Genomic DNA, 24255 nt, shown 5'->3' with positions numbered 1-24255 from the left:
GAAAATTCAGCTTTGCATCACAAAAATAAATTACATTTTAAAATATATTAAAAAAGAGAACCATTATTTTAAATTGTAATAATATTTCATAATATTACTGTTTTTTTTTTGTTTTTGTTTTTTTTTAACTGCAGGCTTGATGAGCATAAGAGACTTCTTTCAAAAACATTAAAAATAGTAGTGTTTCCAAACTTTTGACTGGTACTGTATATGTATATATATGTGTGTGTGTAAGGAATAATTGAGAATAATTGCAGTTATCAATGCAGTTAGAGAGAGAGAGAGAGATTAAGCATATGTAAATTACCTGAGTTTGTGTGTCTCTCAGAAGTGTTCGGCAGCAGCGTCTCTACTAATAGCGAAACTAAGTTAATATGCTCCAAGAACAGGGCCGTTATTACCATTCTAGAGAGAAATTCATGAAGCTTTTAAGTTGACTATTTTACTGATAAAATCGTTAGAGCAGTGCCTAACATATAACATTCATTTACATATAAATGTATATGAATATTAAATATGAAATTACTATTAGTTTTTAAATATTTGTATAACTGTTTTTAAAGGACTTTTGTGCATGCCTGAATTTATATATATATATATATATATATATATTATTGGTGAAAACACATTTATTAATGAGTTCTGCTGTTAGGAAATTCGGTGTTCATGTGAATCGAGATCTAGTTATCCACTGGGTGTGATTTTAGAGCAAATGTTGTCTCATGCTGACCTCAGAGACAAATGGTCACTTCAGAATGATACTTGTAAATATGTCTGTTCAGGCTTTAAGCATAGATGCTGAGCTTGATGGCGTGGAACAAGTGCATCACTGTAAACTCAGAGAACAAAATGGCAACTCATAATGTTGGAACAGGCAGACAGGGAGAGGCAACAGCCCATTGAAAGAGCTCCTCGAAGAGAGCACTGGGACTGGAGCTCCGATGTTGGCACGGTGCTCGCGTTAACGTCGTCACGCTCTGCTAGCGGCTCTACGACTGCCATGGCAGTTGAAACTCCTCTCTATTTCTGCTGGGAGCCCCGCTTCAGAGTCTTCACGGATACGACACGTGCGTGCTATTAGAGAGACGAGCACTGGAACCCGTCAAACGCCAGAGCCGTCATCCCGACACTAGCAAGAGCTTGTCTTGATGTTTTTCTGTAGATTTGATGTGTGTCAAGAGGACAGGAAATGTAGAATCAGACAAGAATACCCACCTATCAGCCCCCCCCCCCCCCATCTCAAACTTCAACCCCCCCCCTCCCCCCCCCCAACCAGCTCCAGTGACAAGAGATAATTACTGTGAGATTGATCGTCTGCTGAAAGTAACTGAAGCAAATAAATCGTTTGATGCCTGGTGCAGAATGCGAATGGCAGCTAATGGGTGAAGCTGCAGGAGAGGTCGTCCTGCCCGTAATTTGACTTGATGAAGCATCCTCGCCGGGCCCGCATGAAATATGCTATTGATATTCAGCCAGATCCGCTTCCAGCTCCACCAAATCCCTAACCGACCCTCACCAGAGCAGGGCTCCGCATTATAGTGCTAAATGAAGAGGAAAATGTAAGTAATGTTGAGTTATGAACCCATGATTTCAACAATCTGACCTAAAAGGAGGGTGAATTCATCAGTTATTCGGAGTATGCAAGAGCTCATTGAGACCTTCCACCAACATCTGGTGCCCCCAGGCATTTTAGTAGTCCATGATATCATTCGGCTTCACAGTGCCAACAGCGTGATGTCAGCTCAAGTTGACTTGAGTTGAGGTTGATGAAATTACGCCGCAAGTGGGTGTCATGAGCTTATTAGGGTTTAAAGCAGATCAGTGTTGAACAAACCGAAAGGGAGGAAGACTGAGACAGTGGGAGCAGAGAGCCGGTTAAAGGGGGTCGCGCTCACTCGATCGCAACACCGTCTTATCTAAATGAAATTGGAAAGCAGGACAGCGAAACATTCCTTTTGGTAATTTGCATACAAAAATCAACAAGGCTCATTATTTAAGGAACCTCAATTCCTTATGTGCCGAAATCTCATTAGAGCCCCGCTCTGAGCAACGGTGTTTACCACACCTAATCGGGCTATTTATCTTTATTGTGCTGGGCCTCATGTATGTTTGCTAAAATTAATACACATCTCAGCCAGCGCAAAGTGCAGCTTTACCAGATGGATAATTGATTTTACAGTGAATCGAAACTGTTGAGCCATAAAATGGGCACATTAGCATGCATATTAATAACGCAAATAAGAGGGCGAGGCCAACGGCACTAGGCCAGATTAAGTGACAGTCTTTATTTACAGCGTTGCCGGGAGACGGAAGGTGTCTACCGTGGTGACGGCGTGGCTTAATGAGTCTTCTCCCCGGGCTCAGGTACCTGTCTTTCTCCTCTAGTCTGGCTCAGTCTCCCGCGAGGGGCCGTGACTGCGACATGCAGTCTTGCCACTTATTGAACGTCAAAGGTATGGCGGTCTGGTGCTTCTGGTGCTGGTCTCATGGTGTGTCCCTTTCTTGAGCCCACAGCTCGACACTGAGGCTCAGCTCGGCAATTAAACGCAGCGGAGAGCCATTTAGGTCTGAAAATTAGCTAAATAGTTTTGACAAGGTGGTGGATGAATGTGTCTGGGAAAAATTGGTACCTTAAAATATTGTTTTTTGTTTAGCTGAGCCAAAAGTGGCATAAACATTTTTTGTTCAAAATTTGTTTTCCCGGTATTCTCACAAATAAAGCATTATTGTGAGCTTTTGTGTGCATAGACTGTTAACAGTTCACAGCAGATCATTATTCTTGATTGAATTTGCAGATGTGGCTTTTTGCTTTACAGCTATTTTCACACTTATTTGCTTAGATTACATTTTAAAATATATTCAAATAGAATAATTGTATGTTATACTATTTCACTGTATTTTTGTGCAAATAAGTGCAGCCTTGGTAAGCAAAAGAGATTTTGAGGAACCCCCAATTTCATTTTTAACTGTAAGCCAATTGCTACAAGAGACTTGATTGAGAGGTTGTGTACCAGTAAAGAAACCATTTATTAATGGTTAATAAATGGTTACAATGGTTACAAATGCATGCATAGCACCATTAAGCACGGCATGGGAGACATAATGGTATTGGGGATGCATGTCTTCAGCAGGTGTTGGAAGGATCTACACTGTTGCTGGTACCTTGAAAATGGACCAATACTTGGGAATCCTGTTCAAATGTGATCAAATGTGTTTTTTTCCATCATGATAACGATCCCAAACACACAAATGCAACAAAGGTGCACGCAATAAAAGTGTTCATGCTCAGCATTTTCAAGTCATCAAGTGACTTCCTCAGTCACCTGACCTTAAATCCATTGAAAACCTTTGGGAAATTATAAAATTGAATTGTGATAAGTCGTGCAGGTCTTCAAATGAAACCCTAGGTTTGGAAAGAAGTTAAGCATGACACATGCACAAAGTTCAGGTCAATGGTTACTATAATCAAAACGAGGGAGAATCAACAAAATATGAATAACTGATTACATTGTAGTCAATGCTTGCTTTATTTCCTGTGAGCTTTTTGTTTTTCTATGTATTATTTGCACCTGAGTCTCTTTTCTGCATACGGCCTGGAAGCACTGCTGATTTCTCTCTTCTGCGTTGTGTTCCCATAGGTGTTGGCCCTACCAGTATGTTAATCCCCTACTGTCAACAGAACCCCATCCCTCTACATTTAAAGTAATCTCTTTAAATGTCACAGGAAAAGCCCATGTCATGTATATTTAGTCTGGGCATCTGGCATTTGCTCCTCTGTAAGAGTAGAGTACACAGAGCCACTGTAGTCTCGAGAGAGACGGAGGAGCTCAGATATTAAGGCTTTGTAAACATATGATACAGCACTTGGAAGGAGCAAAGTTAAAGATGGCCAACTTGCTGCAGAACATACAAGCATGTATTTCAGAGGCAATATTGCTAGGTGAAGTGAAGGTTTTTTTTTTTTGGTTTTTTTTTGGAGCAGAAAAGATGGAGACTGGCATATCCTGAAAACTTGTCATTGAGTTTCAACGTTTCACCCAAAAATGCCAATTCTGTCATCATTTACTCCCCATAATGTCATTCAAACCATTATGACTTTGTTCTGCAGAACACAAAAGAAGATACTGTTCTTGTCAGTGGGTTTCAGTGTTGTTTTGGACCACACTGACTTTCTTTGTAGAGACAAAAATAGTTGAAACATTCTTCAAAATATCCTCATTGTTCAGAATTTCTTCAGACAGGTTTGGAATGGCATGAATTTGAGTAAATGATGACCACATTTTCTTTTTTGGGTGAACTGTCCCTTTAAGTAAGATGGGTTCTGCAACATTTTTTCTCTATACTTTTGGCAGTAGTGTATTTAATACTTTTATCCATTCCTCCTCCTTGCTCTGATTCCCTCAGAGATGAACTTTCCTCAAGAATAGTCTTTGATTTTAAAACTGACTCTGTGGTTTACATAGCATTTACCGCAAATGGCACAAAAAGCCTCCTTTCAGAAGCAGTCAATAACGACAGAAAACTTCATAAAAGCAAGTTATTTCTTTTAAGCCTCTACTATAGCGCTGACCCTCACCAAAGAAACTTTGACAGGATCAATAGCTTCACATAGACTACTTCCCACCAGTCTGCCTCTGCAATGTCAAACTGAATTGATTTGTGTTATGTCTAGCCTAACTTGCGGTGGAGTATATTTATTCTCTTCACCAACTCACATTTGTGGCCGAGAGCCAAGGATAAGCCACTAGCGATCATTTGGTGCAAGCTCGCTCTGTGCGCAGCCAATAACTATTAGCAAGATCTTTCAGGTGTGTTTGGGAGGGAAGAAATGGGGCTGATGGCAAATAACAAACTTTCTGTAGAGTCCTAAAGAAGGTGACGGCACAATAGTGTCTATGGCTCAATCCCAATTCTATTTTATACCCCTTCGCCTACCCCTAACCCTTCACCCTACCCCTTACCCTTGCCCCTTGAAACAGAGTGTCAAGGCGTAGGGGTGAAAATATTCCCCTAAGAAATGGGACACCACTACTACACCGTTACATGTCATTATACATCGTCGCTAGCGCCTAAGTCACAGGAGATGCGCCAATGTTTATCACAAACTTCCAAGATGCCGTCGTCAGCTGTAGTCTTGCGTGAGTTACAGCTATTTTTTTGCATTTTTCTTCTGAAGTTTGCTGAAAACAACGGAGATGACGATATATTCGACGCCTAATGCTGCGTTCACACCAAACGCGAATAGAGCGTCTGGCGCGAGTGATTTCAATGTTAAGACGCGTTTACGCGCGTCTGGATGTCTTGCGGCGCGAATGAGGCTTTAGCGCGGCGGACGCGAATTCGCCTCATTCGCGCGTCCACTTCGCTTCAATCTTTTGCTTTTTACACGCGTCATATTGTTAACGAACTTTAACGATTTTTTTGCAACCGTTTCTTTGAAGAACATGACCGTAAACACAAGATTGAATGTGACATAAAGAAAATGATTATTGGCAGTCATGTTGCCTCTGTAGCCGGTGTATGCAGGTACATTTCTCATACCCCTTCGTTTGAAGTGTGGTCACGAAAAATCTTCGTTTCAAGGGCTATCTGGCCCTTCCCCTTACCCCTACCCCTCCAACCAAAAGAGAATCGAGACAGCCCTACCCATTCACGGGAACGCGCAAAACGGAGGGGTAGGGCTAAGGGGTAGGGGCAAGGGGTGAATTGGGATTGAGCCTATATATATTGTTTTCACGCGATTATAGCACCCTGCTCCCTCAGGCGTTCACTGCAACAATATGGCTGATATGTTCGATTGCGTTGGAAACCGTTTTTTCCTTCTGTTTGAAAGCCGGCCAGATAATTAGTGTCTAGGCTCACACTGTAATAAGCCATTGTGACAGAATAAGAACAATGGGTCTTTGGGCTCTAGCCTGGTAAAGAGGGACACACGGCGGGCCGCCGCTAAATGCTGGCAGCGAGACAACTTTAGCATGTGCATTGGGTCGCATCCCACTTTTTCTTAACAGCACGAGCAGGATGCGTTCCAGTGTTGTAAACGCTGCTGATGGCGTGTTTTCCGCCTCACTCTCAAACAAGATGTATTTCAGATAATAAAATAGTCAAGGGGAAGCCAACTCACTCGCCCGAGCGTCATCATTAAAAAGTTCTGCCTCAGCAAAGACGACAAGAGGTGGGCTAAAAAAAACAAATTGCGGCCTTAGCATGCTTTTGCAGTGTTTCGCTCCACTTTCGAATGACTTCTGCAATCGCTCAATCATATTCGTGCCATCCTGTCAGTATTAGCGCGCAGGAGGCTGAGGCTGCACGGCACGTAGGGACTTTAATCCGTGATGTCCTGCCACAACTATCAGCCTGCCATTGTCTTGCGCTGTCGTGTCCTTCATGATCGATTAGCCCGGGCTATAAAAGAAGGGTTATCGATCAATGACAGTGGAGAGGTGAGAAAAAAAGGAGGGAGGGAGAGAGAGATGACAGCCGCAGACATGTCCGTTCCCTCAGCAAGGGGAAAAAGAGGGATGAGCCCCAGGGAATGAAGCGAGATTGTGTCTTGTGATGTTTATGCTGTTCATCACTGCAAACTGAAGTTTGCAAGCCAGCTAATCTGTTACATTGTGGCCTTGCGGGGAGGGCTGCGGTTATGTGGTGAAAGAGGAGCTGTTTTCACTTGCTTCTTGTGTGTATGTGTATTTTAAATGGCATACTGATTTATTGGTGTGATAGGGAAGCTCTGGGCGGTCTGAGCGGTTTATCACATCCTTGGATTTTCTTCTCTCCCTACAGGTTATCCAAACATTGTAGCAACGTATGGCCGCGGATACACTGGTTTCGCCCCAAGCTACAGCTACCAATTCCCTGGTAAGTTCCATCTTGTTAAGCTCTGTATGGTGCTTCTCTCTCCTGCTGCTGTCTGGTAATGGCCTCCCTGCTGACCGGCAAACTCACAAACATCAATGCGCACCCATCCCTGCCTCTCGCTACACCCCAATGCTGAAAAACTTTACCGTGGCACTTTACACTTAAATACACATTCACATACTCAAACAGTATACATCTTGATGTACAAAGACACACATATTGCCTCATTCGCCCCCCCGCTGAAGCCCCACATCCACATGCTTGTAGCTTTGCAGATAACACTGCCATACGTAATGCTTTTAAAATCCGTGGGAGCTACAAATGAGCCCATGGCCTTCTCATTTTCGCTCCTTTCACAGATAATTCAAACGTTCAACTATACTGCACAATACAATTCAGCAAATCGCCAAAATCTTGACTCAGCAGGGTTTTAGGCCATCCTGACAAAGACAGGTCTTTTTTGTCAGGAATAAATGTGATGTGGCAAAGCAGCTCTATTATTTCATAGCCCACTTCTCAGAACTGGCCTTTGGTAACCTGTTGGTCTGAAACGTGCGTAGTGTATCTTATCATGTTCTGCTCAGTGGTTTATCTGGTACTACTGAGTGTACTTAATTTGACACCTTGTAGCTAATACTGCTAATGCCCAGTGAATCTCCTTTAATTGCACCTTATATATTTCTGATCCACGTGTTTATTTTTGCATCTCTACTGATAAAAAAAAAAAAAAAATGGGCTAGAGTAATGGATAATGAGGAAGTGTAAATTGGCAGGCGCTTGAGGAAGAGCTTCTGTGACTAAGCCTGGTTAGGGGGATTAAAACATCATTGTGGGCTCACTCTTTTCGGCAAGAAGTCTTAGCCTAGTGCCATGTTAGCAACAGTTCTGAGTCTAGCAAACGTAACTAAGTCACCCTTACAAATATATGTGTAGGCCTATATCTAAACGCTAAACTCCCACCTGACGCTAAAAATAACTGAACGAATAAACACATGCCGGTCCGCCCATGCCAAAAGCCTCATAACACTAGCTGAAAAGCAATCGAGTGTATCAAATGCATATTTTTAGTGATATTGACCCTGGATATAGAGCTGAAGGTCTTGCTGGCATATGACTCACTGGAAAATAGGCTGCAAACCGCTTGACTTAAACTGCAGTTCTAGTGCAAAAAGGTGCTTTTTTTCCTCCGCTCATTTAATCCCCCAGCTTTTCTTGTAAAATGATCTGCCCAGTGCCAATCCAAAAGGGTCCCTTCACTCTTCCATTTCAGATGTTGTCAATGACCTTGGTGTTGAACATATAGGGTGAAAAAGCTTTTTTTTCCAGACCGCTTGTAGCACCTGGGATTTGCTATAAGCTTGGTTGCAGTGAAGGTTAGAAATTGACTGTTGAAAAGAGAAAAGGTAATTTTTTTCAAGGCACTTCTTGTAATCCGTGCAGGTAACTGGATTTGTAACAGGTCACAGGGGATGGCGCACATTTTCTCAGTCTGTGCATGTATGCAAGTTACTGTGTTGCTGTGTTGTTTTTTAATGAAAACAAGAAGCATAAATTGCTTATCAATAGCACTCAGGTAAAAATAAAGCCCTGTAATGCTACCGTGTGTGTGTATGATCGATATACAGCGTATGTACCTTTCTAGTCCTCCTCCGGGAACAATTTTGATCACGGATGGATTTAGTGTTTTCTTTGCCCCAAAGACATACAGGCATAAACAACCAATGGTGCTATGGCAGAGCTCCTGAGCAAGTGTTGCTGCTATTGTCATTTTCATACTAACATCCTCTGGTAGATAAGATAAGAAACAGCTGACAGCATCAGGCCACCTTCACTGTTATCTCCCCATTCACCAGGACACACGCACACACATTGTTCTTCTCATTTTATGAGACTGAAAAGGGTGTTTCAGAGGCTATAAATCCACGAGAAGCACATCCAAAGCTCAGTGTCTATCCTGCAAGCCCGTGGATCCATCGGACTTTCCCCAAGCTGTGAGAGAAGATCTTCTCATTTTGACGTAAATCTGTAGATTAAAGTTGCATTGATCCAGAGGAGTGCAAGCAGAGGTGGTCTTATCAAAGATAGTTGTTAAGTATGATTTTGTTGACGTTTTGTGTTTTGTTTATTTCTGTTTGATCTCGCCCCGCGCTAGCCGTCAACCGCTTTTGGTTTTCCGAGCGGTGAATCATCTCTCCTCATCTCTGTTCCGCCGCGATTTCTGGCGTTTGACGCGGCTGGCACTGATGAGAACTGAAGGATGTTCCAACATCAAGGTCGCCGCCCCTCTCGGCCCAGTCGGAACAAACAACGTGTTAAAATACCATCCTTTAGCTCTCATTCCTCCATTTATCCCTCTGTTCTCAGGAGGAAGAAGAGAGAGGGCTGGAATTGATGCTTCACTTTTGATTAGGGCCCAATCAGTTATGCAAACACAGAGGCTGTCAGGGACGGGGCCCTTCTCTATTCTCCGCCGGCCCCCGTCATACAGATAACACGACCAGGCCTGCAGGATATTGGAGTGCAAACAAATAAATAAAGATGCTGCTTTGGCTGACCACAGACACTCTTTGTGTGGAGGCGAGGGAGACGGAGAACTTGCGAGCGGCACTTGCTGAGGGGAAAGTATGATATGAGCCCTGCCCCGCTGAGCTTGGCAGCGCCAACAGACTTTAGGAGAGTGGCACAATTTCTTCTCTCTGACCCATTGTAAGGAGAGGATCATAAAAGGAGGAGAGAAAGAGAAAGAGAGAAAGTGGATGAATAGGCAACATTGAAGTCTCCTGCAGCTGTGCTACCCCATTCAGCTCTTCACCCAAATTAGCTCTAATTGAAAAGGCTGCTTATTAACTCAGTAGGCACGAGGCAAACACATTCACCATGTTACATGCTCAAAACGGGGACCGCTGAGCCGGACACACACTCGCCACACACACATGGCTCTTATAAACGCATCCCGCCGCTTCATTTAGGGGTAATTCTTGACTGACGTGGGCTGCGGCGGGCAGATGTTGTGTGTGTTTACGGAGTAAACTGCGTGCATGGTGGCAGAGGTCATTTTGGAGGTGGCCTCATAGCGATAGATTAGACAGCCTGTCTCATGCGCCCTGCCTGCTGTAATCACACTGATGACTCATCCGCTGTTCCCCACAGTCAGGCTGAATCCCTGTCATATCCCACTCTGCACTGCAGAGGCGGTTTAACCAGTACGGGTTTAATTATCAGCTTGTATCAGATCCACAACTCAGACATGGAACTCTGAATGGAGCGCCGCCTTTTGCCTTTAGGAAAGCTCTGCAAAATGTCACATGACACTGCACAATCACAGTCAATCACAGTCAATCAAAGCGCATTTTACGTTTAACGTACAGTTAAGTGGAGAGGCAATTTGAACCGGTGAGACGATTTCACTACTGTCCTATAGCTCATTGTTTGACATGGTTAGTTAAGACAGAACTTAAGATCAACCTTCCTTTATTGATTTAGCCACAATATATCTGCAAAACACAGTGCCCTAACCAGATACAACGCAACAGCTGCTTATTGTCCTGACCTACTACGCCAAGCAACAAGCTACAGAACATTTAGTAGGTTTCTTTGTTTCTTTCATTTTATTTATTTACAGTGCTATGCATAAGTTTAGACACCCATGCTAAAGTTGACTAAAAAGAGGAATAAAAAATCATCTTTTGGAAATTGAACTTAATGCCTTAATTTAAAAAATTAGGAAAAATCCAACCTTTAAGGACACCAATTTTCTTTGTGAATGAATAATGTATCGTAAATAAATAAATGTTCTTCCTTAAAATACAGGGTGCATAAGTTTGGACACCCCTATGTTAAATTCCCATAGAGGCAGGCAGATTTTTATTTTTAAGTTTTTTTATTTATTTTATTTTTAGGATACTATGCATCCTGATAAAGTTCCCTTGGCCTTTGGAATTAAAATAGCCCCACATCATCACATAGCCTTCACCATACCTAGAGATTGGCATGGAGTACTTTCCATAAGATCATCTCTCAATGCAAATCAAACCAGCTATTAGGCTAACTGAAATAAAACCATGCCAATCTCTAGGTATGGTGAAGGCTATGTGATGATGTGGGGCTATTTTAATTCCAAAGGCCAAGGGAACTTTATCAGGATGCATAGTATCCTAAAATTAAAAAAAAAAAAAATACTTAAAAATAAAAATCTGCCTGCCTCTATGGGAATTTAACATAGGGGTGTCCAAACTTATGCACCCTGTATTTTAAGGAAGAACATTTATTTATTTATGATACATTATTCATTCACAAAGAAAATTGGTGTCCTTAAAGGTTGGATTTTTCCTAATTTTTTAAATTAAGGCATTAAGTTCAGTTTCCAAAAGATGATTTTTTATTCCTCTTTTTAGTCAACTTTAGTATGGGTGTCTAAACTTATGCATAGCACTGTATTTAATGTTGTTGATTTTATTTTTTATATATTTTTTTATTTTGTTACATTTAATTGTTTTTTATTTTACTTTTATTTTGTTGTTTGTTTTACTTTGATATTTTTTTATTTTGTATATTTATTTATTTATTATTTTGTTGTTTTAGTTTTATGTATTTATTTTATGCTGTTATGTTTTTATTGTATTTATTTATTTTTGTTTATTCTGTTACATTATTAAAGTGTTTTTTTTTATTTAGTATTTATAAAGCACAATTTAATACAACCATAGTTGCCCAATGTGCTGTACAGAGATAAAATTAATACCACAATACAACATTTTTATTTGATCATATTATTGTATTTTGTTATTATTGTTACATTATATTATGATTTTATATATATATATATATATATAATTATTTTTTGATTTTGTTACATTATATTGTGTGTTTTTTATGTATTATTTTATTTATTTATTTTGTCATGTAGAATTTTCGCATTGAGTTTGCACAAATTATTTGCAATATACTTGCCGCATCTTACCTGGTTTAGGTTCAAACTTTGCTTTCTCAAACATTTTTAAAAACTTTATATCTTAAAAAAATTAAGATTAAAGTTTGATAGTATCCCACTGACTTAAGTCAGTACTTAAAATAAAATAATTGTCAGCAAAGATGCTTTTCCTGGCCTGCCAGCTTCAGCTAATAGCCACTTTCTGACAGCTGGGGCCACTTCTCACTGTCTCCCATTCCTCTGGCCAGATAATTTTTGCAGAACTTTAGCACTGCACCTATGCTGCCTTACAAGCACTATATCCCTAAAGAAATGTGAATTATTTGCAGCACAGCCTAGAAAATGTATGGATAGATGCACTACAATACAATTAGATTAGTATTAGCCCTCTGCCATTTCTGTCTGTCGTACTAACCACAGATCTGCCCCCTCTCACGTGGTCATCAATAGCCGCGTTTCCATTAAAAATTCACGCAAAACTTTTGCGATTTTTTTTTATTTATTTTTTTTTTTTTTTAAATATCGCTAAAAACCAATTGCGAAATGACGGCGTTTCCATTAACCGATGTTATGCGACTAAAACGTAATTTTTTCCTCTCGCGATAAGTCATTCCAAAAATCATGGCAACGGACGTTGGTAAGTTTATATATAGCCTATATCACAGCCACGTACCGCACTAGGCGTTATTATTAATATTAATGGAAGGAAACGTAGGCGTGTTATCCAAGCATTATTGGCAAGGAAAGACCCTTATACTGTGTCTGTGAGCGGCACATATGAAGTGTTTCTGGGTTTTCTCACTCATTTCTGCTCCGAGGTCTTGATTGTGGCATTTCTTTGAGGTTTAGAATCCAGTATTTCTGTCATTCTTTTGTCTTTTATTAATTAAATAAAGAACTCCGTCTCGTATTCTGTCCAAACACACCGCGCCTTCTAAGTCAGGTGACCTGTAAATGCGCAAAAACTGTTTCCATTGCAGTTTTGCGAAATATTTCTTTTTCGAATTGCATGAAAAACCACCTCATGCGAGCGTAAAAACTTTTTTGCGATAAATGGGAGGTTTTGCGAAATTGACGTGTTTCCATTGAGCGTATTTTCAATTCGCAATTTCAATTTGCGCAATTTGAAGGGTAATGGAAACATGGCTAATGAGAAGTCCAGTGCCCTCAGATAAGCTTCTTAAAGAATCTGGCCTGATGAGTGGGTGACTTTGCCTTCCCCCCCTGGAATAATCCCTATGCCCCTCTTCCAGAGATATAGTATTTGTCTGGCCAGTAATTGCCCTCATCAAGGAGGCGGCCAGTGGAGGAGACCTGTCCCTGTGCCTCAGTCTCATTATATGTGCTCATGCTGATGGCAGTGATTGGACCTGAATCCAGGGGGCCAGGAAGCCGCGGGGGAGGTGGACTGGTTTGCTCTAGCCGTATGAGGTCTCACTGATGTCTAGGCAGGTTCTGACATTAGCAGGCCGACCAGATCCGGATCTTTCAAATCCCTGATGCCGTGATCTTCAGCAGAGTGACAAAGTTCACAGCTCTTGCATTGTTCACCCTTTTGATCTTCCTTTCTCTATTGGAGTTGAACTTTAGATCCTGAATTAAGATCCTGTTTGCCGAGCACATGGCATTACACATTTCTGTATTTAACTAATGAGCTGGTTACATCACTGGACATATATCAATATGACATTCAGAAGCGGTGACTTAGCCCTTTGCATTCCCCGTTGTATTCTTAGGCATTGACTTGCATTTTCTTAGCTAAAGCTTTATCAGTAATATGTATGCAGCGGTGTCAGGCTGTTCTTTTACTTTATTTGTTCTGTGCACCAGAACTGATATGTATTTTTCTTTGCTGCTCATTACAAAAAATGTCTCTCTTTTTGAGTGGTTGTAGGTTTTATTGCCTCGTGTAAAGTGGCGTCTTCTCTGAACTGCCTCCCCTTGCACAGCTTCTTCCCCTGGGTACAGTTACATACGTCTTCCTCCAACCCCTCCATCCCCCATTTTCCCACTCAGAGTTTAAGCATATGTAAACCAGGTGAAATGACTGTTGTATGCAAATGTCTAATAACTAGCCTAGCTTGTAAGGTTTAAATACACTTAGCTTTTGCTATACATCCTTTGCTAATGTCACATCTTTTGTAATGTATAGTACCCAGCCATGTGGCTGTTTTGTGATGATATTCAGAAAGCCCTCCTGGCCTATTTTATACAGGCCTGAGATGATGGATGTACTAGAGGAATCTGGTCATGCCTTCTGCCTTCAGAAATTGCTCTATAAGATGCACTATTAGTCAGACACAGCTTCACAGCTTGTATGTGATGCTCCCTGTGGCCGTTCATATATTCCGGTGTTTTTCCCCTTAATGTGCTTCTCAGATCAATGAAAACATTGCTTGTTTATTTAACCTCTGATCATGAGTGGACCATAGTACATTCTCACACTTTTCAGAGTGGATATAAAGGTAATCATAATTCTTGTAAACTTACTTTCCTCTATATTATGTAGTATTTTATTGTATTGTATTGTATTGTTTTGTATTATATTTTATTGTACTCACTGTTGATTTAGGTGTTCTATGTGGTTGCTAGGTGGTTGCTAGGGTCTTCTGTGTGTTTTTGTGCTTTCTATTAGGATGGCTCGATTATGGCAAAAAATACAATCATGGTTATTTAGGTCAATGTTATAATCATGAATATTTTACACGATTATGTGTGGGTGATATGACAAAAAGTAATTTAGTTAAAAAGCTCATTACAAACAATAGGACAAAGATACAAATTAAATAAACAGTGATTTATGTTTTTCATGCAAGTCTAAATCAGTATTCAGTTAATAGCTTAGGCCTTCTACAGAAATTGAATAATCAAATGTAAAATATAACAGCATATAGTCTTTAATGTATGAATTAAACTTGCTTTGATTCTTATTAAAGCTACATAAGTCATTCAGTCAAGAACAGTGAGTGATTCTCTTGTTTTCAATTCTTTTGTTGTTTGATTAACATTAGTGACAAAGACATTATATATAGAAAGACGATGCACTCATATTACTATTAATGGGAGAAAGTGCAATATGGCGGAATAAGTTCCGCCTTTTGAATATAAGAGCCAATCGCAGATTGGTAAAGTCATCACATCACTGCAGCTCTAGTTGCTATAGAAACAGTCAATGCTCTGAGACGCGCGCTTAGGACCGCGCATACGCGTTGGCTGCTTGAGCCTGAAATGAACTAATTATCATTTTGACGCTATTTTGACATAAGAAACCACATTTAGGAGACAGTTGTTGTCAGATTTCATTGTTTTCAAATATGAAATTTATTTGTAAGCTTGGTGAACAGCTTTGGAGAACTTGATGTTTTCCCATTCAAAGAGATCGGAGCTGCTCTTGCATGACTAAAATATTTGCCCGTTTCAAAGATGGCCGCCAAGTGAAATGACTTGCCTAAATGTAGGCATGCACCCAAAGCTCAAAGTATACTTTGGTTGTCCGTGTTCCATTACTCTCGGATCTCGCACACAGTCCAGCAATAGAATGCACTGTATGAAAGTCACGTTACATGATTTGACTGATTTGTACATTAAGTTTGGCCTTTTATGAAGGAGCGAAAGCGCACCACTGTAAAGGAACTGAGTGCTGGCCTATAATCATTTTTATATTGAGTATTGTTTTTCCGTTATCGTTGGAAGCCAAAATCGGAATCAAAACTAAAATGTGATTAATCGCACAGCCCTACTTTCTACGGTGTTCTAGTTGGTTACTAAGAATTGCAGGATTTTTATGTGGTTTGTAGAGATTGCTAAAATATTTTAGGTGTTTTAAGAGTTTTCTGTGTGGTTGTCAGATGGTGTTTTGGGAGGTTGCTAGGGTGTTTTAGATAGTTGCCAGGGTGTTCTGAGTATACAGTTTTTTTTATAGGGATGTCCCGACTCCCGATCAAGTTATTTGTGTCCCTGATCTGATCTGAGTCATTGAATATTGAGTATCTGCCAATACCACGAGTCTCGATCCAATTCTTGTATTTTACTCATGGTTCACACTTCAAGAACATTAAAGTTATTAAAATCAATCCAATGCATACAGGGATATGCAGAGAGTGCTCAGGGGCTCAAATGGAAAAAAGGGACATCTGTCACTATGAAGTTATTACTACAGTAATTATACTGTACATATAGTATATTATTCTAATAAGAGACTCTATATATTGGTAGAATTAAACATTTGTTTCAATGGTAGACATTGTAAACAGACTGTGTGGTCATAATTATGAATATGGGACTACTGGTATAAACTTATTTTATATCATATGTACAATAAGCAGAATAATTGCAACAAAAAGAAAAAAATGGATTTAATTTTAGAAAGCATGAAGCTTTGCAGTGCCAGAATGCCAATCTGTCAGTCAAGTCCAAAACAAGACGAACTCTTAGCAATGTGTTATGATCTCTCAGATGGTCTGAAAAAAATTAAATAAACAGTAAATAAATTACTTTTCAGTGTTTCGTTACAAAAGTGCATATCCGATTTGTTAAACACGGAAGCTTGAATGTGCTTGTCTGACGCGCTAGAACAGACCTCATTGGTTCCCCTATAGTCTTTTAGGCTGTTCTGGGTGTTTGCTGTGCGGTTGCTAGAATACTCTGGGTGAATATTCTGCCTAGTATTATATTTTTGTCCCTTGATGTAGATCTGCCCCTCTTTCATTATTAGTCAATGGTATATATTTGTATATAATATATATATATATGTTTACCTTATTTTATTCTTCACTGTGTGAAAAAAAAAAACCAATATGTAGAGACAAAGCGTAAACCTAGTACGCGATTTAAGGTATCATTCATGTCGATAACATAAATGGTGTTCAAATCATCATTTGTTTATAGTCTTGGATGACACAAGTGTAATTGTTCTGTAACCATAATTGAATGTGGTAAACGCTCACCTCATCTAAATAATCACTGCTGAATTCACACCTTTCCGCCACAAGCAACTGAACCCCTACAGTCAGCGTTGACCCACGATTCTCACACCTGTAATTCCCGAAGCCGTACACTCCGGAGCGGCGACATATCTCGTGTCTCCTTTGCCGTCAGCACCCTCATTAGTGGTAAATGTGAGCAGGAGGGCGTAATACGGAGGAGTTCTCTGCTGGCGAACGCCACTCAGGCTTGTGCATTTGGAAGCCTCATTGCCCAAGCTCCCGGCAGTCTTTGAAAGCTCTGCAGAAAGGCCCTTTTGAAAGTAATTCAAGTCAAGGGCTTCTACTAGAGAAGTATGACTCACCTCTCGTTTGAAAAGATGGTTGGCGAGATTGCTCTTTTCTTTTATCCTCCTTTTTAGCACTCGCATTTTTTTGCACAATTCATTTCTTTCTTGAATGTCTTTTATAATGCCTATGTCAACTAATAGTGCTTTTTGAGTGTGGTTCAAAAGCAAGGGCACTGTTCCTGTTCTTTGATTCAGTTTCATTAGTGGTTTAAATGATGTTCTGATGCATTCAATATCAAATTCATCAGATGTATTGCCATTTCTGTTTTAATGTTAGCAGCCCCGCTAATCTCATTTAATGGCCATTATGACTTAAAATCATGATCGACCATGTCTAATTATTTAATGTCTATGACTCACAGATTCAGCAAAGAAAACAAACGGTGCGCGGTCCAAACTGGAATGTCTCCAGAGGACTGCTGGCAAGAACAAACAGGCATTAGCGATCGTAAAATAAAAATTGCAGATTCATAAAATGTATGAGAGAAGACTTCAGGAGGCAGAGAAAAAGAAGTGAGGGGGCAGCAGGAGGAAATAGCGTGGAAGAGAGAGAGAGAGAGAGAGAGGGGACGAGTGAGGACGGCATCTCCTTCAGGGCTCCAGGGTGGAACAGATGTGTCCTTGTCCCTACTCCAGGCCAATCCGGCCCAGCCGAGCACGGCCACTGACAGAGCAAACAGGCTGGAAAAATGGGTAAAAGTGGAAAGCTAAATATTGGCGTTATGTCCTCAGTAATAGAGAGGCCATGAAATTGATTTGATTCTGCCAAGTTGTTCCTAGGGGATAACACTCACCCCTCCACCCCACGTCCCCCTCTCTCGCCTCGCCGACCCTCTTCAGGAACAAAGCACTGACGAGATGTGTGAATTAACTTTCTTAATTTGCGCTTTCCGAGTAGGTAATTTGTTTCCAGAACTTTCTAGATCTCTAGCACACAGGCATCCGCATATAATATTGACATATTATACAAACAAATGATTATGGGGTGGAGAGGTACCCGCTCAGAAAAAAAAAAAAAAATTGAGTTCAGCAGCTCCGCAATTAACGCCGGTATTGACGGGACACAGCAGGGTGCATGTTTACCATTGTCTGAGAGATGTTTTACTCATGTCAAGAGCCGGTCTTTTCTGAAGAGACTGATAAGTGGGACTAAAACTAATATTTACAGTACGTGAAATGCAGCCTCTCAGATGATGATGCAGAATACTCTCAGTGTGATGTTGCGGAATTAACATCATGCTTAAGGGTAGTTCACCTAAAAAATGAATCACTTCTCTCATCATTTACTCATGTCATTCTAAACCAGTATGACTTGCTTTCTTGTGTGGAACATAAAAAGAAGGTGTTTTCAAAGTCAGTGGGGTCCAAACAATATGAGGGTGAGAAAATTAGTTTAGGGCAAACTATCCACTTAAGTAATTCACTTTTAGTTACTCAATCATCATTAGCTGAAAAGTATTGATCAGAAATAATTCGATTAAAATGTATTGTTAGAGTTTTGTGTTAGTTTAGCGACATGTTAACATGTTTGTTTCCTGAATGAGTTGCTGCCTTTGTAGAGATGTAATTTGTAATTTTTTTATTTATTGAGTCCCTCCTGTTTATAAAACGTTATATATAAAGTAATGCATTTATTTTTTGTTCTGTTTTGAAGCAGTGTTGTTGGCTGTGGACAACATAAGTAAATTAATGTGCATCAATTCTACCATGTTACCCCCAACGCTGAGTATAAGTGATATGTTTTCACACATACACATCTGTCTTAATCTGTTTCCTTTTTTAAGGTCTGTTGTCTCATACATGCAGCATATTCAGGGTTTCCGCATTTTCTTTCAGAAATGCTGTGAAAACACATTGTCAAAGTCGACGGTGATGCTCTTGACTGGAAGCAACTGTTTCATTTGAATAAGAATCATCAATCGACAGGCGCTAGAAATTGAATTGTTGGCTGAAATATTTAACACTAGCTACTATATAGGCTTTACTTTAATTTATCTGGATGTTAAGCACTCGGCCCCATTGTTCAGTTTTACAGCTAATCTTGTCCTAAAGACTCCTATTTGATTAGGCATTAGCAGCACATGAAAGGTTATTAAGGCCACTAATATGAGGGTTTGGAGGGCGTCTGTGCTGAAGAATAGGAGGGAACCCGTAAGAGACAGGGCTAATTACCATCCATCCTTCTATGTGAACCCAACCATCTGCCAGTGTCACCCACTTATTGTCTATTGGCTTTCAATCATGAACGGACCGCTGCAGCCAAAGATGTGTGTTTTAATTAGAGAGCTGCTCTATAATTATATTTATATTATAATAATGACTTTGACGAAGCGTTTGAGTGGATGTCCTTCATTGTTCACTAAAATGATAATATTTAATTATGATGTTTGAACACTGCAGATTTGAGCAAGCTGAGTGGTTCTCTGTCTCTTTGACACACACACGTGGGCATACACTCATGCTCTCACGTTCTAGCTCTCTTTTCCAAGCACACACAAATACAGAAGACAAGACATGTTACCGCTATGTACAATTGTGCCACGGTGCTCATTTGCTCAGTTCAAAGACCTAGTGAGCTGCTTGCTTAAGGCAATATGAGCCTTAAAGGAATAGGTTACCAAAAAATTGGCGTCATTCCAAAGCTGTATGATATCATAAGATGTCATTTTCAGTTTTGGGTGAACTACCTCTTTAAAATGTTGCCTCCTTTTCTCAAATTCTAAGGAATAACTTATTTCAATATTGATAAAAAATTAGTGTTGGGTAATTAAAACAAGTTATTTTACCTGGTATTCGTGACCTTAGCTTAGCAACATGCTAACATCAGACTCTATTGTAGCCCTTTCACACAGAGCATTGATCCAAAAAAATTGCCATAGACTTGCTAAAGTGCCTTCTGTGTGAACGCAAACACATCCCAGGATTGATCCCCGTTCCAAAACAGTCACTTATGAGTTTCCATGATGATTAGAATGATGCCTCAGAAGGCAGCTTGCTATTTAGGCAAAGAGGCAGCTCTCTAGGCTTTGGAACAGAGCTGTATTGTTGTCAGTGGAAGGTAGTCATGCATACAACCATCAAGCCAATGTCTTGTAGACATGAAACTTGGACTTTGCAGTGCATTCACCTAGTCGGTTTACTTTCACACATGCATCACGTCCTCTCCCTTGCTGCCATGCCATACAGTACCTGTTACTTTCCCCTGTGTAACACACTTAAAGTGAATTAAAGGGCACTTGGAAGCGAGCAATTAATCCATGATGCCTAATCTCGTAATAACACCATAAAGAGCCACTAAACCGGGAAGGATATGAAGACTCTTTCATCCAGCCCCGCTCACAAATCACGGTGCCCGTGCAGCACCAGGGGCCCGGTGTGGCTGTAGCATCAGTTCACACTGCCTGGAGACCAAATTATCCTCCTGATTGATTGAGTTTCAAGGCATAAACCGGAGGACGATTCGCCTGCTCGGCTTTACGACTCTCCGTCTCTGTCTCGCTCCCTCGTTCTCCCGCCCAAACATGAGCGGCAGCGCAGAGATAAGTGACTTAAGTGGACTACAAAGTGTTGGGAGCGTGGAGCCATTTCCATATCGCCTTTGTGCTGCAGATGCCGGTCATGGTTGGAGTTAACCCTATAGTGTTGCGCTGGATCATCTTTTTGGCTCTTGCCGGATTTCATTCCTCTCTGCCTTTATGGAAGTCGAGCTGTGGTTTCTGACTCGCCCCTGGTCTCGTGTCTCTTTTCAGCTCTTTAAAGACTGTGAATTTGTGATTTGTACGAGGTGTTATGGAAGATAAAGCTGCATGAGTAGAAAATTCTCATTTGCTTGATGAATGAATGTCTTGTGTGTGTTGTGATGCTAAAGACCAAAACAAATAAATACTTATTGACTAAATGTTATGAAATTAGGCCAATGTAAACTATATGGCAATGTAAAAAAAATAATTAAAATGTTGGCTCACTTTTTTTTCTTTTTTTTTTCTATTTGCCTAAAAATACTTTTCATTTTCATCAGTCACATATTTTTATAAAAATTAAAGTAATTTTGTATGAATTTTTTTTTTTTACACTTTACCTTAAGCATGTTTTTATTTCAGTTATTTCTAAGACCATTTAATACATTTTGAGTGCATAAAAGTGTTACTGACTAGACATTTCATATGCCTCTGATGTCAAAACATATCAACAGGATGTTAATATAATCTGACATATTTAGCTTACAGTCCCACATTGAATTCATTCCAACAAATAAAAGGATTCATTTTCACTATTGTTGTTTTTTCAGTCTAAAGTGAGTTTTTTTCTTCAGGCTAATGTTAGGTTCTTGAATAACGGTGTACTGCAGTGTTATATTTCCACCATTAAAGCATTCTAGTCCTTTTAAATTTGTATTAAAACCGAAATCTAATTAGTTTATCACAGTAACTTGACCGCACAAGCTCAGTAGCATATCCTAAAGTCTGATGCTCGGCCGTGGCCCTCCTGCTGTGTGCTCCAAACAGATAAGCAAAGGAGCAGCGTGGTCACCCATGCAGAAATACTCAGAGTGCATTAGGGCCACTGCAGTCTCCTCCGCATTTGGAAGACGGCCACTGTAAACGGTGTATTACAGCAGCCTGCAGAACCTGCACAGACACTGCAGCAACTTTATGAGTCAGTAATGTTGTGAGGTAGCTTGATCCTGCTTTTTTTTCTAATTTATCCTCTCCTCTCATTTTCCCTCTCCTTTTTTTGCCCTCTCCTCCCTTCACTACTCCCCATTTTCCTCCCTGTTTCTTCTCTTCCCTCTTCTGCTGTCCTCTTGTTCCTTACCTACTCGTTTACCACTCTATCTTCTCCTTACACTTTGTTCACCCTGTTCCCTGTTTTTACTTTCCTTTCCTTCTCTCCTCTCCTTTCATTCCTTCACTAATGCCCGTTTTCCACCCTGTTCCCTATTTTTATTCTCAACTCTCCTTTTACATCCTTTTTTCTTGTTTCTCTTTCCTCTCTTCCCTCACTTTCTGCCCTGTTCCCTATTTTTCTCCTTTCTTCTCCTCTTATTCTATTACTATTCCTCATTTTTAACCCCCTCTCCTCTTATTCCTTTACGTTTCCCTTTTTCCACCCTGTTTCCTCTCCACTCTTCTCTAATTCTTTCACTATTCCTCATTTTACACCCTATTCCCTCCTTTTTACTCTCTATTCCTCTCATTCCCTCACGACTCCCTTTTTCCACCCTGTTCCTCGCCTATAATTTCATTATTACTCCTCATTTCCTGTCCTCTTTCCTTCTTTTTGTACTCTCATTCCCTCTGCCTTCTCCTCCACTATCCACTCTCCTCTTATTCTTTCACTATTACTCATTTGACACCATTTTCCATCTTTGTTTACTCTCTATTCCTCTCATTCCTTCTCTACTCCCCTTTTCCACCCTGTTCCTCGCCTTTAATTTCATCAATCCTCCTCATTGTCTGTCCTGTTTCCTTCTTTTTGTACTCTCAATATCTCTGCCTTCTCCTCCACTATCCCCTATCCTCTTTCCTCAACCCCATCCTATCCCCACCCCCACCCCTCGCACAGGCTTCCCGGCAACAGCGTACGGTCCCGTAGCGGCAGCAGCAGCAGTGGCGGCAGCGCGTGGCTCAGGTAGGGGGGCCCGTGGAAGAGGCGGCTACGCAGCATACCCTCAGAGCACAGGGCCAGGTAAACGCTCTGGCCGTAGATCTGTGTGACTGCTGCTCTCTTCATGCTGCTCTTAACTCTAGCCGCCTCTGTCCTCTCTCTCACACACATATACACTCACAAATACACACAGTCTTTAGTTAGAAGGAAAGGACAGGACTCAAGGCTCCTGCTTTCTTCCCCTCCTTTCCTGTTGTAGATGTGATTTATGGCGCTGGCAGAAGTTGGCCCACTACCCATTGGTCCGAGACCATTTATTCCCCCCGTTTTCTTAATTTAGTTAATGTCAGGATTATGGTCGGTGAAACTGGTAACAGATCAGGGCACAGGGGCCGGCTTCTGCTCTTGCTGCCATTTGTACTTTACCGTAGCTGCTGTATTTGTTTCGCTAACCCCCCTTCCACCCCCCCACACACAAAACACCATTACAAACAGACTTACACGTGGGAGCCTTTTCATTTCTCATGGTTTGTCGGGTTTTCACATTTAATCATTGGTGCTCTTGGTCGTTAATGCCTTCTTCCGTCATTCGGACAAATTTTGTTCGCCTTTGACTAGAAAACACAGTGTGTGCACATTAAACAGTTCCCAGTCGCTTCTTCGTTCCTCTGTGACTATTGATCCGGAGGCTGGATAGCTTAATCTATCAATCTGACTTTGTCTGTAAGATGCAAGGATACTTAAATAAATAAACAGCAGGGAGGAACAGCCCTCGGCCTTCTCACTGACATTTGGCCTTTAGCACAATGGGAAATGATGGCCTTGGCTAATTGGCCATCAGAAAGTGATTCCATAGCAGGTGGCAAGTTTATTTACACACATTCGGCACTGTAAAAAATCAGAAAATCAGAAAACTCAAACTTTAGGCATACTCAACTTATTCAAAACTCAAAAATAATAATGTTTTTTACTTGTGGATCCAAATTCAATAAGCTAGCATTTTACCTTAAGCTGAGCATTAACATTAAGTTAAGTTCCCATGCTTTGACCAAAAACTACAGAGCCTAGCAAGTCACCTGTAGGAGAAAAAAAAACAAATCCTGCAAATCCGTGGTCATAGTTTTGCAATTTTTCCCCTCAGTTTATAAACCGTACTTACGAAATTTTTAATTGTTCCCTCAGTTTAACAAATTACGCCAACGGATTAATAAACCTTAAAAAATAAATAAAAAAATTAATAACATTTGTACACCGTATTTTCGTTTTTTCAATCCATACCCACAAATTCAAAATCCGTGCCCATGCTTTCGCGATCCATTCCTATAGTTTTGCAAAGATTTGTTTCCATCCCTCATTTTAGGAATCTGTAGTCTACCGACACAAGAACAGAACAAGCTCCCTATTCGTTAACTCTTCTTTTAATGAATCTTTTTGTATATCGTATTATTGTGTATTATTAAAGTGAATACAGCTGTCTTAACTGCATGCTTAAATTCTTGGCTATAGTGGGGACGGGGTGGATAACTACACATTGCAAAGTTTCTGGATTGACAACCATATTTAAATACGCGATTGAATCTGATAG

At 40.5% G+C, this 24255-nt stretch overlaps 1 protein-coding gene across 23 annotated transcripts in view; it reads left to right on the top strand.

Moving 5' to 3' along the window:
• The window catches only part of msi2b (musashi RNA-binding protein 2b), a 268592-nt gene that overhangs the window by 217894 nt on the left and 26443 nt on the right, over positions 1-24255 (top strand). For 8 of the 23 annotated variants that reach the window (XR_013822713.1, XR_013822716.1, XM_079885757.1 and 5 more), the window contains exons 10-11: positions 6787-6861; positions 22629-22694. Coding sequence is in view for 18 of the 23 variants with exons in the window: in XM_079885757.1 (XP_079741883.1) it covers positions 6787-6861; positions 22629-22694 (141 nt within the window). In the remaining 5 variants the exon portion in view is untranslated. Of the gene's footprint in view, positions 1-6786; positions 6862-22628; positions 22752-24255 lie in introns of all 23 variants that reach the window. The other 15 variants (XR_013822714.1, XR_013822715.1, XM_079885752.1 and 12 more) reach the window with 2 other exon arrangements.

This window comes from Squalius cephalus (genome assembly GCF_949319135.1).
Source record: "Squalius cephalus genome assembly, chromosome: 11".
NCBI lineage: Eukaryota > Metazoa > Chordata > Actinopteri > Cypriniformes > Leuciscidae > Squalius > Squalius cephalus.
This window is presented reverse-complemented; position numbering and strand designations above follow the sequence as displayed.